The 20801-nt window shown below is 36.5% G+C and overlaps 1 protein-coding gene across 4 annotated transcripts in view; it reads left to right on the top strand.

The window, feature by feature from the left end:
- The window catches only part of TMPO (thymopoietin), a 23224-nt gene extending 4344 nt beyond the window's left edge, over nucleotides 1-18880 (top strand). Inside the window, exons 2-11 of one of the 4 annotated variants that reach the window (XM_085321274.1) lie at nucleotides 5653-5779; nucleotides 7188-7346; nucleotides 8977-9077; nucleotides 13332-13463; nucleotides 13564-13659; nucleotides 14224-14334; nucleotides 15188-15277; nucleotides 15363-15428; nucleotides 15592-15686; nucleotides 17064-18880. In XM_085321274.1, the coding sequence (XP_085177400.1) occupies nucleotides 5653-5779; nucleotides 7188-7346; nucleotides 8977-9077; nucleotides 13332-13463; nucleotides 13564-13659; nucleotides 14224-14334; nucleotides 15188-15277; nucleotides 15363-15428; nucleotides 15592-15686; nucleotides 17064-17358 (1272 nt within the window). In that variant the 3' untranslated portion in view covers nucleotides 17359-18880. The remainder of the gene's footprint in view (nucleotides 1-5652; nucleotides 5780-7187; nucleotides 7347-8976; nucleotides 9078-13331; nucleotides 13464-13563; nucleotides 13660-14223; nucleotides 14335-15187; nucleotides 15278-15362; nucleotides 15429-15591; nucleotides 15687-17063) is intronic. The other 3 variants (XM_085321275.1, XM_085321277.1, XM_085321276.1) reach the window with 3 other exon arrangements.
- The last annotated feature ends 1921 nt before the right edge of the window (nucleotides 18881-20801 follow it).

The raw sequence follows: 20801 nt of genomic DNA on the forward strand, positions 1-20801 counted from the left end.
TAATAGCCAATCTGACCTCTCTGAAACTCGATCATTATGTTTTGTAGTGTGATAAATAAGAAATATAAAAGCCCTCAATATACATAAGGTGTAGACTGACCAGCATGAGATGACTTGACTTCAAATGCTGTCAAATACATAAAATCCTGTATTTTAAAATAAAATTATTTTTCCAAATGTATTTTTAAGAGAGCTTTCTTGTGAAGTATATGAAAGTATTCTTTAAATGTGGATACTTTCCTAGATGCTGAAGTGYTTAAATGTGATGTTAATGGTCTCAATTACCAAAAGACTCTCAATGTGGCAATAAAATACTAGGAGAGGGAAAACCTTTTCAAGTTCTGCTTACTTGGGCCTTGCCCTGATAGAACTGTCTACTGAATTTTCCAGTTCAGGACAAATAGCTCAAAGGATACTTTTGCTTTTTTAAAAGTGCTGTTTTAAAGCAGATACCAAAAATGTCATCTTCACACTGTTACCAAACAAAGCTCAAAATGTTTAGCTGCTTATGACCTGGATTATCAGTGCTTTCTTCTAGAAGAATCTTTCCTGAAATTGTGTGATATTTTGTAGTTGTGATTTGAAAAGGATCCATCAGATATCTCCATTTCATTCCTGATATTCCATCTCTTCCTGAAAGTGTAATGAGGACCCTGGGATTGAAAGGCCTATTTGAAACTACAGAAGAGACTTGCCAGCTAAAGATGGCTTTTTAAAATCAAACAGAAAAGTAAATGGAAAGCTATCCTCAGTTCTTCATGATCACAGTAGTATGATGGTAATAATATCTGTAGCTACTGTAACTGTATGGTCTGAATCCCTTCCCTATTGGAGGAGGGCAGGTAATAGTAAAACTAGAAGCTTTTGAAGATTGAGGTGTGGAAGGTGAAACTGGATGCTGGGATAGGTGAGAGAACATGAAATGTGTGTTACCCAATGAAGGAAGAGAATCTATTCAATATGGACTTTTTGGTTGTATCTCTTAATTTGTTTTACATTGTGTTCAAACAGTTGACCATAATTAAGACTTTTGTGGGCTTTTAAATGGTGATTTTCTTCTGTTTGAGTGTTTAACAGCATTGTCAGCTGTGGTCACTAGAGGTGAGGTGACTGAGTAATTCCCATTGCAGGATAGTTTTTGTGTGGCAGAACTTCCCATTGCAATGTCAGACTTCTGCAGTTCTAGACTCTTCAACTTACAGTGCTCCTTATTAATATACTGCTATAATAGCAGTCATATTCTAATAAACTAGACCCAAATGTCCTGTTAAAGTAATTTAGTCTAGCACTGCATGTCGCTGTTCAGCAAGGATGCATATGCAAGCCAGATCTCCATGTCAGCATTTGGTTGACTGACCACCAGACCATCTGCTTGTATGATTTCTCGATTTGCTTTTGTTTTGAACTTTCACTGTTTCACAAAATTCCCTGGAAATGACTCTTCACCTGTGCAGCATTCATCTGTTTCCAGAGCAGATCTATTTTATCTAGTGAAGGGAATGTAATTGGGGGTGGAAGAATGGAAATTATAAGCCTGGCACTTGGTAACTGAGGTTTAAAGGTAAAACTCTCACAGTTCAGTGTATTAGCATCTCTGAATTATCAATGACTAATTTTCTTTCCATGGTTTTTGTCTGTCATGTAGCTTTTGGTAAGTATTTTCTAAGCATTTGAGATCAAAAAGTTCAGTAGACTTGGTAAAAGATTATTCTCCTGCAGAAAATGTTTGTTTCAGACAGTTAAAAATCTATTATTGATACTTGGCACATGCAGTTACTTATCTCTTCCCCTGCCTTCATAGAAATACAGTTATTTGTTGATACTGTACAAACTGGAGAACTGACGTGCCTTCTGTTAACACAATTTGGGCTTTCTTAGCCTGTCTTAGGCTCAGGGGTTCCTTACTATTTCTCTGAATGAGGTTATCTGCTGCTGGTGATGAAGCTGCACCTGTTTAGAATTAAAGGCCTCAAGTATCCTAGTTAGGTGCTGTTTAACTGTTGGGTTTTGAAACTGCTTCTTTTGTATGGTATCTTTGAGAAGCCATTAAATAATAGAACGGACAACTGTTACTTCAGTTCTATTTGTGATTGGTGGAGTAGTGCTGAACTAGTAAACCTAGCAGCAGAAAGTCTCGCTAACTTGGTTCATGGCTTTTGGATTCCTATTCAGCAGGAAGAGCAAAGATGAGGTGCAGAATGGCTTCCAGGTTTGAGTTCTCATGACTTTCATTTTCTGCTCCTTTTCTGTTAGTGAGAGGTTTTTTTTGGGTTTTTTGGTTTTTTGGGTTTTTTTTTTCTTTTCCTGTGGAGCAATGTCTGAGGAGAACTTCTCTTGTGCTCTTGGTTTTCCTGTTCCTTTAGAACTGAGAATGCTGTGTTGGAGGCCCATGCTTATAATTCAGTTCAATGCTTGCTTGAAAGATTGGGTCCCAGTTATCTGAAACTGAGTCTGACAGATGTCGCTACGAAATTGCCACCTGTATGGTATGAACAAATCTCAAGTGTTAAGTATGCAGATCCTCTTTCACCTCCTGTTTTCCAGCAAATAGTGCTATGTAGAATATAGCAACCAGTAAGRTTGGAAGGGACCTCTGGAGATCATCTAGTCCAGCCTCCCTGCTCAGCAGGGTCACCTAGAGCACGGTAGACAGGGTTGCATCCAGGCGGGCCTTGAASATCTCCAGAGAAGGAGACTCCACAACMTCTCTGGGCAACCTGCTCCAGGGCTCCGTCACTCTCACAGTGAAGAAACACCCCCTCACGTCCAAGCAGAACTTCCTGTGCTTCAGTTTTTGCCCTTTGCCTCTTGTCCTGTCATATGGGGCAACTGAAAAGAGTTTGTCCCCGTCCCCTTATATATATATATATATATATATAAAATATATAAAGAATTTATGCTGCTAATTCTGATTTGGATTGCAAGATATTCAGATAGGGATTATTGGTCTGGGGATAGTGTTGCAAGAGTGTTTGAGATTATGGTCAGCTACACCACTTTACTTGGCAAATCCTAGCACTCACTACAACTTTAAATGTTTYACTTCTGCACCACAGTAAGGCTACTTTAGTTGCACTAATAGAAGTATTCCTTGTTCTGTGTTGTGACTAGACCAGGAAACTGTGTGACRGGGTGTGTTGTTGGTTTTTTGTTGTTGTTGTTGCTTGTCTTAATTTGCAAAGATGATTTTTAAAGCCAGATCTTCAACCTGGTTCACAGTGTAGTCACATAGCTAAACTGTGGTGATGCACAGAAAGTGTGGTGGTGCTTTATASCATAATAGTAGAAACTAACCTAGTGTTCTTGCAGAGATTAATGCTGTCATACCACAACCAAGGTATGAATTTCTTCTTTCTTTCTGCTACTAGAGACTGATCCTGTGCTCCAGTGAGTATTTAAAATAGTTGCTTACTGCTTGTACAGATCAAGTAATTTGCTTCAACTTTAAGAAGAACATATATTGAAAAGTAGCCCTCCTCTTCCTTCTTACTCTGCTGAAACTGACTGTTCTAGTGATCTGTCTTTCTGGTAATGCTGTAAGGAAAAGTGAAACAGTATTTGGAAGAAAAAAAAGATATCTGAGATATTGGACTTCATTTACATTGGAGGACCATGTTACTCATTAGTTGCAGTTAGTAAGATTACTGTAAAACATCCARTCCAATACTAAGTAGTTTTTCTTTTGTACACTGCTAGAGTGTAGCCTCTTCTGTGGTCCATAAGAGGTACTACTGCAACAATGTATTAAATCAGGTTTCCATTTACTTAAAAGTTGGAATATTGATTTCCTGTACCCTGCAAGTTTTCTTCTGAAATATGGAAGTATCTTAGTTAATCTGATAGATATGTACAACACTGTGGAGCTGTCAATAGCCTGAGCAGATCCAAACAAGAAAACCTGCAGTTTAGYAGTCCGGGGAAAAGAAGAGAGGCTAGTTAAAGTTGATGTGGCYATTTAAAGCTAAGTATGACCAACAGATTCAAAAGTACACCATGTAAAAGTCTCCTTTATAGCTACAGGTTGGTTGGTTTTTATGTACTAGATACTTGATTTCAGATGTTTCAAAAACAGATTATTATGATAAAGCAATAGAATGATTGATTAGATATGGTGTAAATAAGACACTTTAGTGATCATATCTTTTCTTTAGACTGCTTGGAGTCTGTTTCTTAATTTTAACAAGTAACAGGAACTCTTGGAGATTCTGTTGCTTTTCAACAGCTAGTTTTCTTTAACTCAGTGATGGGKTTTTCTCAGTCCGAGAGTTCAAGAAAATCTATTTTATGTGAACTATATAATACCCAGTATTTGAGAGATCCTTGCCTGTCAATTAAATGTTGACTGGCTAGCTACTGTTGACTCATCAGCTACTCTTCTGGTAGTCTTAGTGCTAGAAAAAACTGTTAGTAGTGAGGGACTGTCATAATGTAACTGTATTTGAAACTTCAATAAGTATCTTTAGTAAGTAGTGGAAGACCCTGCTAGCTCTTCTGGGCAACCAAGCTGAGGTGTAATTTGGTGTGTAGCTTGTATCTGCTTATATCCTATAACTATGGGGCACTGCTTTGAAATAAGTCATATCTGTTTRTAAGTCATAAATCAATCCCAAGATTGTTCTCATCTGGGATCAAGCAATTCTCTAAGCATATTTCTTCTTTTCTCCTCATTCTCTTGCAGACCTTGGAGCTTGGAAATGTCTATTGTAGTAACAAAGGCTTCCCAGGTTGAACAAATGTTATGATTGCTCTGTTTAGATAGAGCGGAAACTGCTAATTCAGGAATAGCATCTTCGCAGGTCATGTTGATGACAATCTGTAGRTAGTGGTGGTGTGTTGCCAACTCTTAGTTTTGCCAGTTGGATTTAGGATTTGTAGAGCTACAATAGCAAAGACTTAAGCAGACAGACAGGAGTGTGAATGTGTTGGTTTTGCCTTTCCTGCATCCCATCTGTAATTTCATGTAATCTTGTAGAGAACACTAGGGTAAGAAAGGGAATAGTGGGAAATCTGGGAGAATGTGGATAGTGTTAAACAGCGTTGGATTAAGAAGTGTTGACCTACTAGGTAGAAGAAGAAATGCAAGTAGAACATTTTGTAGTTCAGAGTAGCAATAGTAAACCTTTCTGATGTTTAGAAAAATGTATTTAACCAGTGTCAATCTAAATCTACCRGTATCAAACTTGGCAGTTGTGGCAAGTGATTTTTGCCATTACTGGCTCAGAGTGTAGGCATGATGCTTTATTTGGACTTTAGGTATAGTCCTCAGAAAATTTACAGAGAAACTTACAAAGCCTTATCTCTCCAGTCATAGGGAAGAAATCCCCTCCTGTTGCATGACTGAAGTTTAAATTTAAACATAGGATCAGGATAATTGGTGGGACTTCTGCTATAGAGGGGGCTTGTAGTAGGTGTTTCCTTTTTTAAATATGAAACTTGTGCACATTTGCTTATTAGATGAAAATATTTGAATTGTTTCATGTAGGCTTTACTGTGGTGCAGCAGGGGGAGAATATCTTTTTTCATGTGTTATTCTTCTATGGTTAGGACTTTAATTCCTTTCTGTGACCTCAAAGAGATGTAAGTTTTCTGTATTAACTAGAAACAGTCTTGTATTGTTTTTTTTGTTTGTTTTTCCTRCTCCCTCCCACACAGAAAGCTATAAAGAAAACTGACAAACCCAGGCCAGAGGAGAAGGATAACCTAGATGTAACGGAGCTCAGTAATGAAGATCTTCAAGAGCAACTTGTGAAGTATGGGATAAATCCTGGCCCAATTGTAGGTAGGTCAAGTGAACTAGTAATATTCATCACTTCAATATATTCTGTATATAATATATATTTCATATATCTCTAAACTTTTGCTCTGAGTACTCTGAGCTTCCCTGATATGGTTGCTTATTAAGCTTAGTGCCAATATCATTGCAGTTTTATTTCCCACTTCCAATTTTTTTCATTGGACTACTTAGACTGAAAAGACTTAAAGCATTGCTGTGTGGGCAAGTGCACAGTTTGTTCCTCTTGTGTTTTGGGCCAGCTGGGCATGTTCCAGCTTCTGAAGCTTTGTAACTGCTGAAGTTCAGTGCTGTGGTAATACAGGCCTTCTGATACAGATTTTGAGATCTGAGGCCTACTTAAGTAGAAAAAAAATCTTATTAAATAACCTAATAACATTGAGAATAGGTTGGGAACTTTCCTGGAGCATTCATTGCTCGCTGCACTGTGTGGTAATGTTTTTCTTAACTTACTCTTTTTGTTCTCTTGAATCTTGTGCTCCATCTTATGCACTGGCTAACTATAGCAGGAGGACTAGGAAGAAGTCATGTCCCCAGCTTAGCCTCTTGCCTTAGGCACTTTCCTRTGATGTGGGATTAGAGCCCCTCACCTTTTCAGATTGTGCAGTAGCCTGATGGCAAGAGACTTTGCTTTCATAACTCTTCAGCAGATAATGGTTTCCTRTAGCATGCTGAATCTTCTGTGGGGTGTACTTCAAATCTGAGTGAATGAAAATGCCAGTAGTGGAGTCTGGAGTCCTGTGATAGACTATCTAGAGTTAGAGAATTATGATAGTATTTCCTGTTAGCTGTTTCTGTATGCCTTCCCATTCAGCCAGTTTCTCTTGGGTAGCATTTGAATAGAGTCTTCTGAAAAATTCAAGCAGTCACTGGAAAGATACTCAAGTTTGGGGATAAATGAAAGACCTAGTTCTTACTGGTTATGGAGTCTTTCTTATGAGAGACTACCACTCCTTTTAAAGGAAGGTTTCCTATTGGAAGATTTCAAATAAGGTTAGACTTCTTTGTAGCTAACAATTCAGAAATTAATGACTTCTACAGTTTTTTCAGAGTAGTCCTGATGTGGAATTATATCTTAGACTTTATACCTTCTAGTCTTAAACAGGTGTCCCATTAGATYAAGTGAAGCAATGTAATAGCTAGTTGTTGCAAACAAAGTTCTGTTCTTGCTGCTCACTTGCACCAACTCTACATGTGGGACTGAATTTGCTAGTATGGCAAAGGTCAAACTGGGAGGAAGTAATTCCAGAATAAAGGAGTAAGAGAATAGCAGTGGAATCTGCCTGGAAACATAGCCTAAGTGGTGGCACTTGGAGATTCCCAAAGAAAAAAAGAGCAAAGTTCTAGCAGTTAAGCCAGGAAAGATGGCTTTAGTGCATATCCTTCCTTTTTGCAGCTACTACAAGGAAACTTTATGAGAAGAAGCTGTTGAAACTGATGGAACATGGTCCAGAGATGAAGTCCACTGTGCCTCTCCCAACAATCACTTCATCTGCTGAGAACACCAGACAAAATGGAAATAATGATTCTGACCAGTACAGTGACAATGAAGAAGGTAAGACTGAAGTAGAACTTGAATGTGAACTATTCAAGTTATATATCAGTAGCAGTTGCAGTAGAAGGAACTCTAAAATCTAAAGAGAACACAATTTACTGTTAGTTGAGACTTTCAGAAAATATTGCTGTAGACTACATGTTCATATACTTCACTTCAAAATATTGGCATGGTGATCCAGCARGAACCTGTTCTGTGGGAAAAAAAAATATTTTGACCATTTTTTCCCCTGTAGAATTGAGCCTGTATGTCTGAATAGATATGACAGTTCTCCAGTCTAAGTGTTTCAGTGTTCTTTGCACTGCAACTTTTAGTGAATTTTGTCCAACGTCTATAGTAGCTATTCATATACTATTCTGGAATAAAGATRTTTATACTTCTTTTTAATGTCACTTTATTTCTTTTGTGCATGATTTGATCCCTTTTATGCTATATTTCTTTTGGATTTAGTTTAGGGTGGATTGCTTGGTTTGGGTATGTGGATGTGGGTTTTGGGGGCTATGTGGGTTTTTTTATTTGAATATCAAGTTTATATCCAAAAAGTATGGAGGAGGGATGGGATGTTGCTTTGAGGTGGGGAAGGATCCTGAAAACACGCCATGGTGCATCTTTCAAAAGGTAGAAACGATGTATAGTTTAAAGACGCCCTTGAATGGAATGCTTAAATGGGAATATCTTGGGTTTTTTTTTTCAGGAATTTCCCTGGAGTTAGGACAGAAAAAGCTGAAATAGAAATTTGAGTATTTGATAGATCTCTCTTGTATATTTGGGCTTGGTTTTGAAACTTTTTTTTTTGCAGTTTCTGACTAGGATTACTGGAAAGTGGGGGATAGAGGGAGATACTTTTAGGACAGCTGAGGGCCCATGGGTAGCTTGCAGCTACCCCCTATTTGAGCATGCTTCAACTAGTTATCAAACTATTCGAACACTAAAGGAGAGAACAAGAACAGGCTCTATGTAATAGTGTTTAAGAAGCTAAGAGACCTTAATAACTGAAGTTTAAATCTCTCGGTATAATGCTATTAGAGTTTTAGAAGGGGGTGGTGCAAATAATGCATCTTCTTACTGGTAATATGACTGCTGACCACTTGCTCTTTGAATTAAAAAGGAGTTTTAGGTATAAGTACCTATGTTAGAAATGAAACTGAAAGCCTAGATCTGTGATGTGGAAACTTCCAGTTGCACTACCAAAATTAAATAGTATGATGGCATTTCAGTTAAAGTAATTACAACTGGATAACAATTTCTAAATGTAACTATTAGGTTGGTCAACACTTATCAGAAATATATGGGTTTTTTTAAAAGACAAAACTGAAATATCTAAGTCAGTATTTTAAAATAATTCTTAAGGTTATTTTTCAGAAGACTTTTCTTGCCCGTTCAGTGGAAGAACTCACCTGTATTTCACTTTTTTTTAAAAAAAAGAAATATTTATTTGTAACAAAGTAGTATTGGCTCTAGAATTAATTCTGTTAAAGTACAAGTTGGTTTACATTAATAAAACCACCAATAGTATTGTAGAAACCATTTATATTAAAGTGGATTACACAAGCTTGGGATAAAAAGGCAAGCGGGTTTTCTGGGGTTATTTTGGTATTTTCAGCTGTCCGAATGATTGTTTTGTTCCCAGATCCAAAGACTGAACTGAGGCTTGAGAAGAGAGAACCACTAAAAGCCAAGACAAAGGCTTCAATAGGACTCAAGCAGAGAAGAGCTGTTGAACACAACCAGGTATGTTTATTTTAGTGGCTTCTAGAACAGCTACTCACTGTGAGTATACTTGCTAAGCACCTTACCTTGTTTAACGTAATCAAATTTGACCAAGTGGGCTATCTTGTTTGTAGCAACTTTTTTTTTTTTTTTTTTTTACAGAAAGCTTACTTTAATACAGCATGAAGAATTTGTGAACTAATTGTACAGCTGCTGTTTGTCTAGTGTTGCCTGTATGATAGCAGATCATAATTTTGAATGTTGAAGGTTGCTTTTCTGGATTGCTAGCCTCTGTAGCAATTCTTACAGGAAAATTCTAGGTAACTCTAACACCTTTAGTTTTAGAAGCCTGGCAGATTTTTTAAACCAAGAGAACTGATATCCTGTTGTATGTTTGTAAACAAGTTAATTCACCAGAAGTAACTCAACAGTTTCTCAAAGCATGACTGGAGGAAGAATAAGCATCTCTCCCCTTTCTTCCTACCCTTCATCTCCAACCACAATGGTAGGAATGGTACTTAGAGTAGACCTCTTAAGTTTTGGGGAAGATTGCTCTTAGATGAGAAAAGATAAATAACTACTTGAGCCTGACTCTATGTACCCTTTGCCCTTAGCTTACAAATAGTGTTATTGGTTCCCTTGTCCTGGTGAAGGAGGAATCTTGCAGAAGCACCTCAAATACTTGAAGTGCTGACTGAATATTGGGATTCAGTAGTTGATTGTTGATCTGTCCTTGTGATGTGACAGTATCACTAAACATCCTTTTGCTCAGCTTAGATTACTAGTATCATTACAGTATTCACGATCTGAGCGATAAGCTGTGGAATTGTGCTGCAGTACAGACTTGCCTGGAAATCCTTTGAGGGACAAAAAAATCTGACCTGTTAGTAGTTTGAGGTATCTCAGCAACTCTTGTCACTRCTTTGTAGTATGGTAAATGCTAAATCCTTCCTACTTAGGAGGTGCTTGTTTGTATAAGCATGCACGTGCTATGAATATCTCTTAAAGCTGGCAGCATACTGGTATGTGAGCTTGAAAAATAAACACAAAGTTATGGAACTCTCAGTAGTTCTGCTTATTTTCAGTTGGATTCTTAGGAGTACAAATTGAACTGATTTCATTTCTACCAAAAGGTGTAGTTCATAAAACACATTTAATTTATTCAAGCAACTTCTATCCAAGATAATCTTTGAAATGGGCATCTGATTAAGATTCTCGTGGTTTAAGGATTACTTTTTTCTAAACTGCCATTCATCTAGAAGTCCCTGTCAACTTCAGTATGATAGAGGTATTAAATTTGGCCATCAATAGATTAAGCTCCCTAATCCTTAGGGACATACTTAGATCACTACAGCCACTACTTTGACTGAGCATTGATCTCTTAAAAATGCCACAAAAATACCGAGAAGAGGAGGGCATGTCAGTTTTTGTTTTACCTGATTTCACTGTAATAACATGAAGTCCTTATTCTATTTTCTCTTGCAACCTTTTACATGTAACTGGAATGTGGAAACTCCAAAATACTATATCTGTAATAAACAAGTAGTTAMAGGAGTATCATTTGTTTACTTTGAAATAAGATCTTTTCAGATTAATGTCAAATTCTTCAAGAACTCCCCAGTTTGCAGAAGCTACTACTTTTCAACTCCTGATTGCTGTGTAAATTTTACAACTGTATGGACCCTAGAAAGCACGAAAATCAAATGCTTTTGTCTAACAAATGWGCCAAAATACACAGCTGTATATTTTGCTGAGATAAAGGATGAAAGATGGAGGTGATACTGTGTGTGTGTCTAATCAGATCTTAAGATGAGACTTAATGTGTCAAGTGACTGCACTTCTACAGAAGACCTGCAGCTCCCCTTCACTGTGTGGCATTGGCTRAAAGTTTATAAGGCTCTGAAAGGTTGCGGGACTGAATTGGTTGGTGCTGTGGTGTGAGCAGACCAGCATGTTGCTACTAGGCTCTCTGCAGCATTATTGTTAGTCCAGACATGTACAGCTGAAAGGATTCTGTCTGTGTCACCTGGTTCTTAGCTATAGATTTGTCTCTGAGTATTGCTCTTCTCTTAAGAGTGCAGATAGAAAGGCTTTAAATAGGTTGGTGCCAGGGGATTGAGAGACTGAACAGTTATATGGGTCTTGTCAGGTAGCAGTAGAGGGCTGAATGAATGTGAGCTCAGCTCTTTGTGCATTAGTTGCTGTCTCAAAGTGAACTGGAGAAGTTGAAAGAAACTTTATTTGAATGCCCCCCTCCCCTCAAATCATGTAGGTGAATATAAGTTCAGAGAATAAAACTATGAGCTTAAGATCTCCTGGTAGATGCACTGGAGGAGGAAAGAGGAGGGCTAAGTGACTTAAATGCTAGAGTTCTGCAATATAGGCATACTTTCTCTGTTGGAGACTTTGTACAGTGCCATTCTAGATGTGCCATATTCCCATTCTCTTACCTATTTTTCTGGCTACCTGTATAACTGAACATGCAGGTAATAAAACAAGCAGCTTTGTGGCTCTGGAAATACAAATGTTCTGTGGCATACCACTTCTGTTCTACGCTCTTATCAGGTGTAGGTGATAGCTGAGGTAACATCATAATCCATAGCCTAGCTGTTCGTAAGTAATGTGACAATTCAAAGCATATACCAAGTAATACTTTGGTACCACACCATTGTAACTTTTGCTCTGATTATTTACAGTGGTTTTGGTGTGTCTAAACCTTAGTATTGCATTTTAAGGGGGTTTCTTTAGTTTGGATGTTTGTGGAATCACAAACCGAGAATATCTGTTCAGTTGAAAGTAAGAATAACCACAGTAGAAGACTGCAATATTTTTGTCCCTTAAATATAGCCTACTGAAGTTTGGATGGGTCTCATTCAGTACATCGTGTTTCTAGACTTCTCATGCAAGGTTTCCCTGGTACCTAAAACATAAGTGACAAACATCTAGAGAGCAAGGGAGATACTGATCTACTGAAGTGCGTATTTTACTATAAGAAAACTAGTTTAGTCAAACAGCTTTGAGCAGGAGAACTCCCCWTTAGTAGAATGAAGGAACTGCCTTACTACTTGTTTGACAATTCAAAATGTTTTTGATTAAGACCTTCTGAGTAAACTTCAGAATTGAAGTTAGTTGTTTTTCTAAGCYTCTAAAGTAAAGTACCTACCAACAGAAATTGGGGGAGAGAGATGTGTTTTGAGGCTGCAGGCAAGGCACTTTTTTTGACAGGGAAGGTTGAAAAGCCAATGTCTGAAGATGTAAAAGGGGAATAGGAGGCCTTTTATCAGAGATCTCTTTAAATTTAAATACTGGAGGTTTAGRTTGATGTCTGAAATTCTGTATGAAACATCAGAATCTATTTGGAATTGAGGTCTGTGTATAAACATTTGGTTTTCAAAGTATTTCAGTGACTTGAAAGTAAAGCAAAATACTTGTGCTCCCTCTGCTGGATATGTAGCAGCTGTAATGTGGAACTTGTATCTTTATTCTGATTAAACTATAAGTTGAGCAACTTTAAGAGTCTACATACAAGTGGAGAACTCTAAACAAGGCATTGTTAGATCTTCCATTAATTCAAATTTCGTAGTTCATTTTTTTTTTTTAGATTTATAGTAATCTGTTTTTGACTTGATCACTTGAAAACCCACAGTGAAGTGAAACTTTTATAATCTTAACTCTTTGTGGGAACTTTGCAGACTATAAAAGGTGTCTATGCCATGTGTCTTCCCTCCCTCCCTCCAATCTGCCTGGATATTAGGTCCTATTGAAATGCAGATGGCTGTGCCTAAATGATCTAAACCATTCCCATCTCCATTTGCGAGGATAGYCTCTTACCTGAATAGAGAATGTGGTGATGCTTTCAGCACAYGYTTATAGATACATTWTTGTGTGTGTGTAGACAAGTGATAYAAGACTGAAAGTTGGCATACCCACTATTCAAGATTTTGATGCAACTACTTGTAACACAAGTAATCTCACTCTACTACTATGAACAGATTCAGTTCTCCAGTTCTCTTTTTTACTGTTGGACATTATTATGCTCAATTTTGTACTGAGAAAATAATGCTATAAGCATAAGTATTGTGCTCAACAATACTGATCTAGCTAGCTAGATGTTACTGAATGCATTGGGATCAAAGTTGTTTTTTTTTTTTTTTTTTTTTTGGCTTGCAGACATACTGCTTCTGGAATATGCATGCTATTTGGCTTTTGGTTGTGGGTATTTAATGTTGAGACCTGGCTTTCATGTGTTTGATAATGTGTTTGATGCTTGAATAGACCTATTCTCAAGATGAAGTTACTGAGACTGTCTGGACAAGTGGATCTTCAAAAAGTGGACCTCTGCAGGCATTTTCTAGGGAGTCTACTAGGGAGTCTACAAGAGTGTCAAGAAGAACACCAAGGAAAAGGGTGATGAGAGGCTTGTTATAATAGACTCTTCCCCCTCCCTCACTATTAGGTCCCAGTGGCTATTTTATTCAATTATTTTCTTCTGTTTTTAAACAAACAGGTGGATGCTACAGCACAATTGCCTGTAGATGATGCTGTAATGTCAGAGAGTACTCCCATAGCTGAAACTATACAGACTACAAGCAACGAGACCCTAGTAAATATGCTTAGTAAATATACTTAAAATATGCAAATGATATTTTTTTTGTAGTGTACGTATACTGACAGAATCATTCTGTCTTAAACAGATAATCTTTCTTTAAAACACTCTTGTATTCATTAGTCTTTGAACCTACTTATTCAGTATCCATAATAGTGCTTAATGTTGCTCACTTTGAGATGGGACTAGGTAGACATTTAGGTCCCATCTAATGTTTTTTTTTTGGGGGGGGAGGGGGAGAGGGAGGTGAGGAGAACTGCACAGAAATAAATGAAAAGATCTAAGATTTTACAACATAGTATCTACTTTTAAGCTTGGCTTTTTTGTGAACTAACTTTTGTTTCTAAATGGCTTTAAAAAAGTTATTTGAAATGACAAGCAATGTGCTTACTATCCTTATTTCAGAGTATCTGTTATAACYTTCTTGAGTTAACTCCTAACATGCATCTATTCAATGCACATAAAGGTCTTTATTGTTTGGCTCTTCTCCCTCCCTTCCCCCTCCCCCACTATTTTATATTTTGGTTAATTCTGAGTCTGAACAATTTTGAATCTTGACAGGTTGTCAATAGGGTGTCYGGAAATTTCAAGCATGCAGCTCCTRCACTATCAATCAGTGAGTTCTCAGACATGCCCAGAAGAACACCAAAGAAACCGCTGATGACAGCTGAAGTAAATAAATTAAAACTTAGATTGCTATTGCTTACTCTATGAACAAGGTTCTGGTGTATGTTTTTACTGATYAGAACAGAAGGGGGGTGGATGGTGTCATTGCTTATGTGGTATGATAGTCAAACTGAACTGTATTATCACATGACATAAAGGGAGAATGTAAACTTACTTTATCTTCCCCTTTCAGATTTATAACTTGTGAAGRGGTGGGGGGAAAGAGGGAATCTTTCTTTGTTTCAAGCCAAGTATGTTTTGGAGTGTTTTTTGCGCTTGTGTGCTGTTCTTCTGTACAGAATGCTATATTTTATTTTGAATTGTTTAAATAGCTCAAAGATGGAGCAGAACTGGGTTGTGTGGCTTTGATCTTATAAATCAACCTATCCTGAAAAACTGCAGTCTGAATTAGTTTAGGGAATTGAATACCAGGATTACTTTAGACTGTAAGTCTGAATTTAAAAAGCATGCAGTAAGAGTCCTGTCAGTTATTGAGAAAGTAATAATTCTGAGCTTGAGTTATTCTGATCTCCTGGAAAATTGTCTAAAACACTTGCAAATTCATGTAATTGTATTACATGTAATACTATAGTGTTATATATAGTATTGTGGACTTATGCAAAATCATACTTGGCTGAATTGTAGTTTATTGCTTCACATAGATAAAACTTGCATTAACGCTTGTGAAAGCTACTTTACTAGTGGATGTTACAGTTCTATGAAATCAGCTACTTAATYTAAAAAGTGAGTGACTGCAGTCCTAGCTGTCAGACAAATGTGTGGAGAAAACTTGGGTGTTATATTATTTCACATTGTATAAGTCTTTTTGTTAGTATTTTACTGCACATTGTTATTACAGCAAGAAGAGACAGACTGCCATTGTCAAYGTGTTTTTAATCATGTTGGCCGCAAACAGTCCTGTGATCTGCTCAACACAGCCATGATAGAGGTGATGGTCAAGTTTTTTTGATCGTCTAGACCATTGGCTGTCAGGTGTATTCATTATTTATACAAAATATCTTTTTATCTTAAAGGAGACTGAGGAGAACACTGAATGCATTTTGATACCAAAAGTGACCAGACAGCTGCAAGTAGCAAAGGTTAAACCCACTTTTAAACCCCCAGAAATAAATGTTTTAAATATCACTGGGTGACTCATTCTTCTTTACAAATTGCATCTGGTTAAGGTTACTGAGATAGCTGTGCAGGAGCTTCTTGTTTTGAGGTTTTGTTAGGCCTATAACTCTTTTTTTTTTTTTCTAGGTACTGGAGAGAACTCATACAGAAGAAAGAAGAGTAGAAAGGGATATTCTTAAGGAAATGTTCCCTTATGAAGTATCAACACCTACAGGAATTAGGTATTACTGAGACTTGTTGGGGTGGGAGAGGTGGAGTTATTTGTTAATCAGTCCTTGTGAATCTGCTTAAGCTGGGAAGTGTGATTATTTTTCTAGATTTCTTAACAGTTTTTGCATTCTGGCTCAATTGCTGTTGAGATGAACATCTATATTTTCTATTTTGTTTTGTGCACATAGTTGTTAGCCAAAACAGCATTTTCTTTAGATTTGGGGTAGGAAGAAGCAAGGTAGTAGTCTAGTAGTAAGATTACTGGTACTTCTGGATGCTGGAAGTTAAATGGAAAGGAGTTTTCTATGTAGTATCACTTCACAATACTTAAGTTATCTTTTTTAGCTAGGCATAACTGCTTTAAACCTACTCTTGGATTAAGGAAAAATCTTTCAGTATAGATTTCTGGTTTCTTTTCGAAAGCCAAWGAGGATTTTCAAGTACCTTTCTTTAATAGTCCTATTGCAGTTAAGGACGAATTTTAATGTGAGTAAGGATGGCACCTAGGAAGGACTATAAAGTTGCTCTTTACACTTGTATTTAAACAGAAAATGAAACAACACTAACTTCCCAATCCTCTGGTAATTAAGTATTTTATTTTTCTGCTGTAGCTTGTTTCACAAAACCTTGACTTTTTGCTGTTAAGGGAATATGAAAAAAGTCTCCCAAAGGTTAGGTAGTAGGAAATCAACTCTAAGTCACTTCTGGCATGCTAGTTAGTGTTCTTGTTTCAGCATAATCTGCAATTGCATAAAGTGTTAACCTAAAAAGAATGTATGGAACCAGTTACTGCTTTTGTGAGATATCTTCTCCCCACACAGCTTTTTCTCTCATCTTAGGTTTATCATTAATTAAATCTATGCCACTTTTATGTATAAAATAATCATATACATCTTTGCACATAAGGACTAGGCAACTTATGTGGAATTCTTAACACTTACCACTTTATCTTCTGGGTTTGTATATTGGCTTAATTATCAATAGATAAGTATTTTAAAGGGCCTGGRCTAATATAAACAAGTCTAGAAATCCAAAAATGACCAGATAATGAGTAAAGATACAGAGAGTTGAGAAATAGTTCRTAGTTTATTCCCCTCTATCATCCAGTAAGTATGTGGGTAGGGATGAAGTAATGTGGCACCTGAGACTTTCAAGGATGGTGGGGTTTAGGGCATCTTTTGGATGTGGTCTGTTGGATTTTTTTAGGGGGGAAGAAGGGGAGACATGGGCACTAAATGATTAACTTCATGTATGCCATTACAACTGGTAAGTTATTAAGAAATAGATATTTTGGGTACTCCAGTTGCTGGAAATGCCAGTACTAAAATTTTCCTATATACCKTACATGCTCCCTTACATGTGCAGTTAATTATTTTTTTAATTAACAGTGCTAGCTGCCGCAGACCAATCAAAGGAGCTGCTAGCCGGCCTATAGAGCTCAGTGACTTCAGAATGGAGGAAAGTTTCTCTTCAAAGTATATTCCAAAATACAGTACCTCAGCAGACATCAAGTCAGAGAAACCACCAATAAAAAAAGAACGCTCCATTCCCCTGTGGATAAAAATACTTCTGTTCGTTGTTGTTTCGGTCTTCTTGTTTTCAGTCTATCAGTCTATGGAAACTAATCAAGGAAATCCTTTCTCTAAATATCTGAATATTGTCTCTGGGGAAGGTGCCAAATGAGTATCTTTCAGAAAGGCACGCCCGACTTGATCTCCTAATTTTAATTGTAGAGAACTCTTCTGCCCTCTCATCGGTTCAAGGACTACCTACCGATAATGTGATTGGAACCTGATAAATTGGATAAAAGAAGCAAGATAACATGAATGGACATCAGTAACTTACTGGACTTTGAACTAGTAGGAGATCACTTTGCCATAGGAGTAACATTTTTTTTAGATCTTGAACTTTTTGTAGGCTTTATTTTTTTAATGTGGACATCCTTTAAATTCATTTTTGAGAAACTGTATATTTGTTTTTGCGATAACTTTGAAGCTGAGAAGGGCAAAATTGTAGTAAAATGTGAAGCTGTGGATTTTTAAAGCTTTTTTTTGTACAGAAAAGAGGTTGTACTTTTGTCTCTATAGATGATAGTGGAAGAGGATCTTAACACAGGTAATAAAGGGAAATACATTTTGCAGTAACAATGTAACTGCRTATGATCTCTTAGCATGTAGGGAAAGTACAGCTATAACATTTTCTGTAGATCACTGTAACTTTTTAGTAAATGTAACTGTAAACCTGTTTGCCTTTCTGTAAAAGTCTTAGTATCATATTAGTAACTATGTTTAAGCCTAACATCATTTTTAAATGTATCACTTCATTTTAGTGCTTATATAGTGTTGTAGGAGCTGAAAACAAATCTAATTGGCAACAGGTGTCTTAGAGGAACTTATTTATTAGCAATATGTGTGTAAAATAAATTTTACATCAAATATAATTTGCTACTAAAATACATTTTTAGGTCGARGTTGTTGTCTGAAGTAATTCTAAATTCTGAATTTTGCAGTTTTTGTTTAAAAGCAAGGTCTTTCTATCACAGCTTTGTATGATTATCTTTGAAAATTCATGTAGAGAGATTTCTCAAAGTGAAAATTCCATATGAAGTCTTATTGTTACATGAAGAGGGCATTGCTGCATTTTCTGCTACAGTTTCATCCTTTAAGGTGAGCTTTACTACTCTTTCATGCAGTTGAATATTTTTCTCAGTGGAAGCATGCTGAAATACTCTACATTGTGTAATTAGTTGAGTGAGCAGCTGACTTCACTACTACCAATGAAGAGTGATAACCAACAACTTAAAGTGAATGTATACATTTTGATGTGCTTAAGTCTGCAGCATACAGATATTTGGTCTCGTTGCCTAGTACAAAACTGCAATAAATCACACTTTTTACTCTTAAAGTGCTACTTATGAAAAGCTAAGGACATTAGTTAACATAGTCTATGCCTTTTTGCTCTAGGTACAACATTAATGTTTAGACCGTAGCCATGGGGAAGCTTTCCTTTCTGTGAACTTTGGGACAAACATGGTAACTGGTAGCAAAGCAATAGTTTTTCTTTCTGTTAAGATTAATATTTTTTCCTCTTTTAAACTTGTCTTTTGAGTAATCTAAATAGATAAAATGTGTCCATTCTATAGAAAATTGTAATGTCTTTCACTTTTGTTGTCAAAATGCAGAAAAATAAAAGTGGTATTAATGTGTGTGGGCTTTTATTATTAAAACAATTGTTTTGCTGAAAAACAGTAGAAGCAGGACAACTGGTAGATCAGTGGTGTCTTTTTGTACTACTACAGTCTAACATGATGGGGGGAAGAAACAGAGTTTAAAGAAAAAAAAGCTGTTCATGTAATCGAAGCTTGTGGGGGGAAATATACTTTCACTATAATAAAAATAATACTTTTGCACTGTAATCCTTTAACATGTCAGGTTTTTATTTTGAGTGGGGAGAGAACACAGTCTTCACTACTTTTTCTGTGTTTAAGGCTTTTTTCTTAAATTATTTTCACTTTCATTGCTATATTTGTTAATATAATGTATATTTTTCTCTTCTAGTTACATGAAATACTTTCTATTGACTTCCTTCAGGAATGTTATTTAGCATCTTAGAAACAAACAAAAAAAAACTACAATGCAATTAAATGTCGACATTTTCAGTTATGCACTGTTTCGGAGATTCTCCTACAAAAACTTCAGTGTTACTTCCCACAAGGTAAAGACTTTTCCACATAAGTCCTCGAAGTAATCTACATCCAATTCAGTTGAATTTGGAAGACTGTGTAATTACAAAAAATGAATAATTTACTTGAATAATTTAATGTTAGGAGAGAGCCCTGGGAGTAATCTCTTCCCCTTACCTACCCCATATGGATTTATCAGTATTCCTGAAGCTGCTCAGATTGTTTTAAAGGAATGACATGTCTAGTAGTACTACTAGATGATATTTAAAGAGGGCATCTGATTAAAGCCTCCTAAATACTGCTCTCTTAATTTCAGTGAAGAGTACTGTAGTTTGTGTCAAGGTGATGAATCAATAGGAACTGGTACTCCTTTTTTTAAAAGTCTGACTTTCATTCCATTTGTCTTTTTCTGCATTTTAGGCAGAGCTGGGGTAAACTTGCAGAASCAGTTGCACCATAAAAGTAATTTTATTGACTGATATCCAAGTTCGAGTTGCAAAGTAAAAGTTCTCACATGATAAATATTGCTTAAGTCCCTTTTTAGGATAAGGGATGCAAAAAGTCAAAGACTATATTGGTTTATAAATTTGACAATGCTTTTGAAGTGTTTGGTCATGCTGTGAAAACATGTCAAGTTCCAATTTGCCAGTCTGTCATAGTTTTGTAACAGTGGGCTTGTGCATTTTCCCTTTAAACTCTGTGCTAATCTCAGTGTATGCTGAATCTGAGTTATGTGATACCAGCCTGAGAATCACTGGACTACATAACTTCCAGGGCTGAGACTTGGTTTATCTGATATGGTAAGGCTGTGGAAGGTTATCTAGTATTTGAGATGAACTCTTAAGGAGGATCTCAAATTTAAATCTGTACATATTCTGAAAGCTTCATGTTTATGTGGGAAGTAGTGTGAAGGACCGCCCCCCCTTCCCTTCATGTTCATTTGCTACAGCAGTATGCCTGGTACTGCCCTACAGAATGCTTTCAGGTCTTCTCCAGTCTTAATCTGTGTTTGGTTTCTTTTCTTTTCTTTTTTTTTTTTTTTTTGTGGCACAACTTAATCTTACTAAAAYCCAGTTCTTGATAACTGCCTTCTCAAATGACTTTGCATATAAAATATCTATTTAAAAAAAAAAAGCTATTTCTTTGTGTAGCTGTAGTTCAGACATACTTAGTAGACAAAATGCTTTAAATGATGTACTTCTAAAAGGAGGCTGTTCAGCAGAAAAAAATATAACTAATGGCAAATGAATTTTATAACATTACAGTATGCTTTGGAAGGTATTTTTGGCTGGCTTTGATATGGTTGAAATTTCATATTTGGCTGAAGAGTTTGTAATGAATAAAAAAAGCTTTATCTGACTAATCAAAGAAGGGGTGTGTGTGTGTGGGGGGGTGTGATATATAAGTCTTGAGTTTACAGACTTGGGTGTTTCAGCATACCAAA

This window comes from Rhea americana, unplaced genomic scaffold (assembly GCF_003343005.1).
Source record: "Rhea americana isolate MKP2758 unplaced genomic scaffold, rheAme1 scaffold_69, whole genome shotgun sequence".
NCBI classification, from domain to species: domain Eukaryota; kingdom Metazoa; phylum Chordata; class Aves; order Rheiformes; family Rheidae; genus Rhea; species Rhea americana.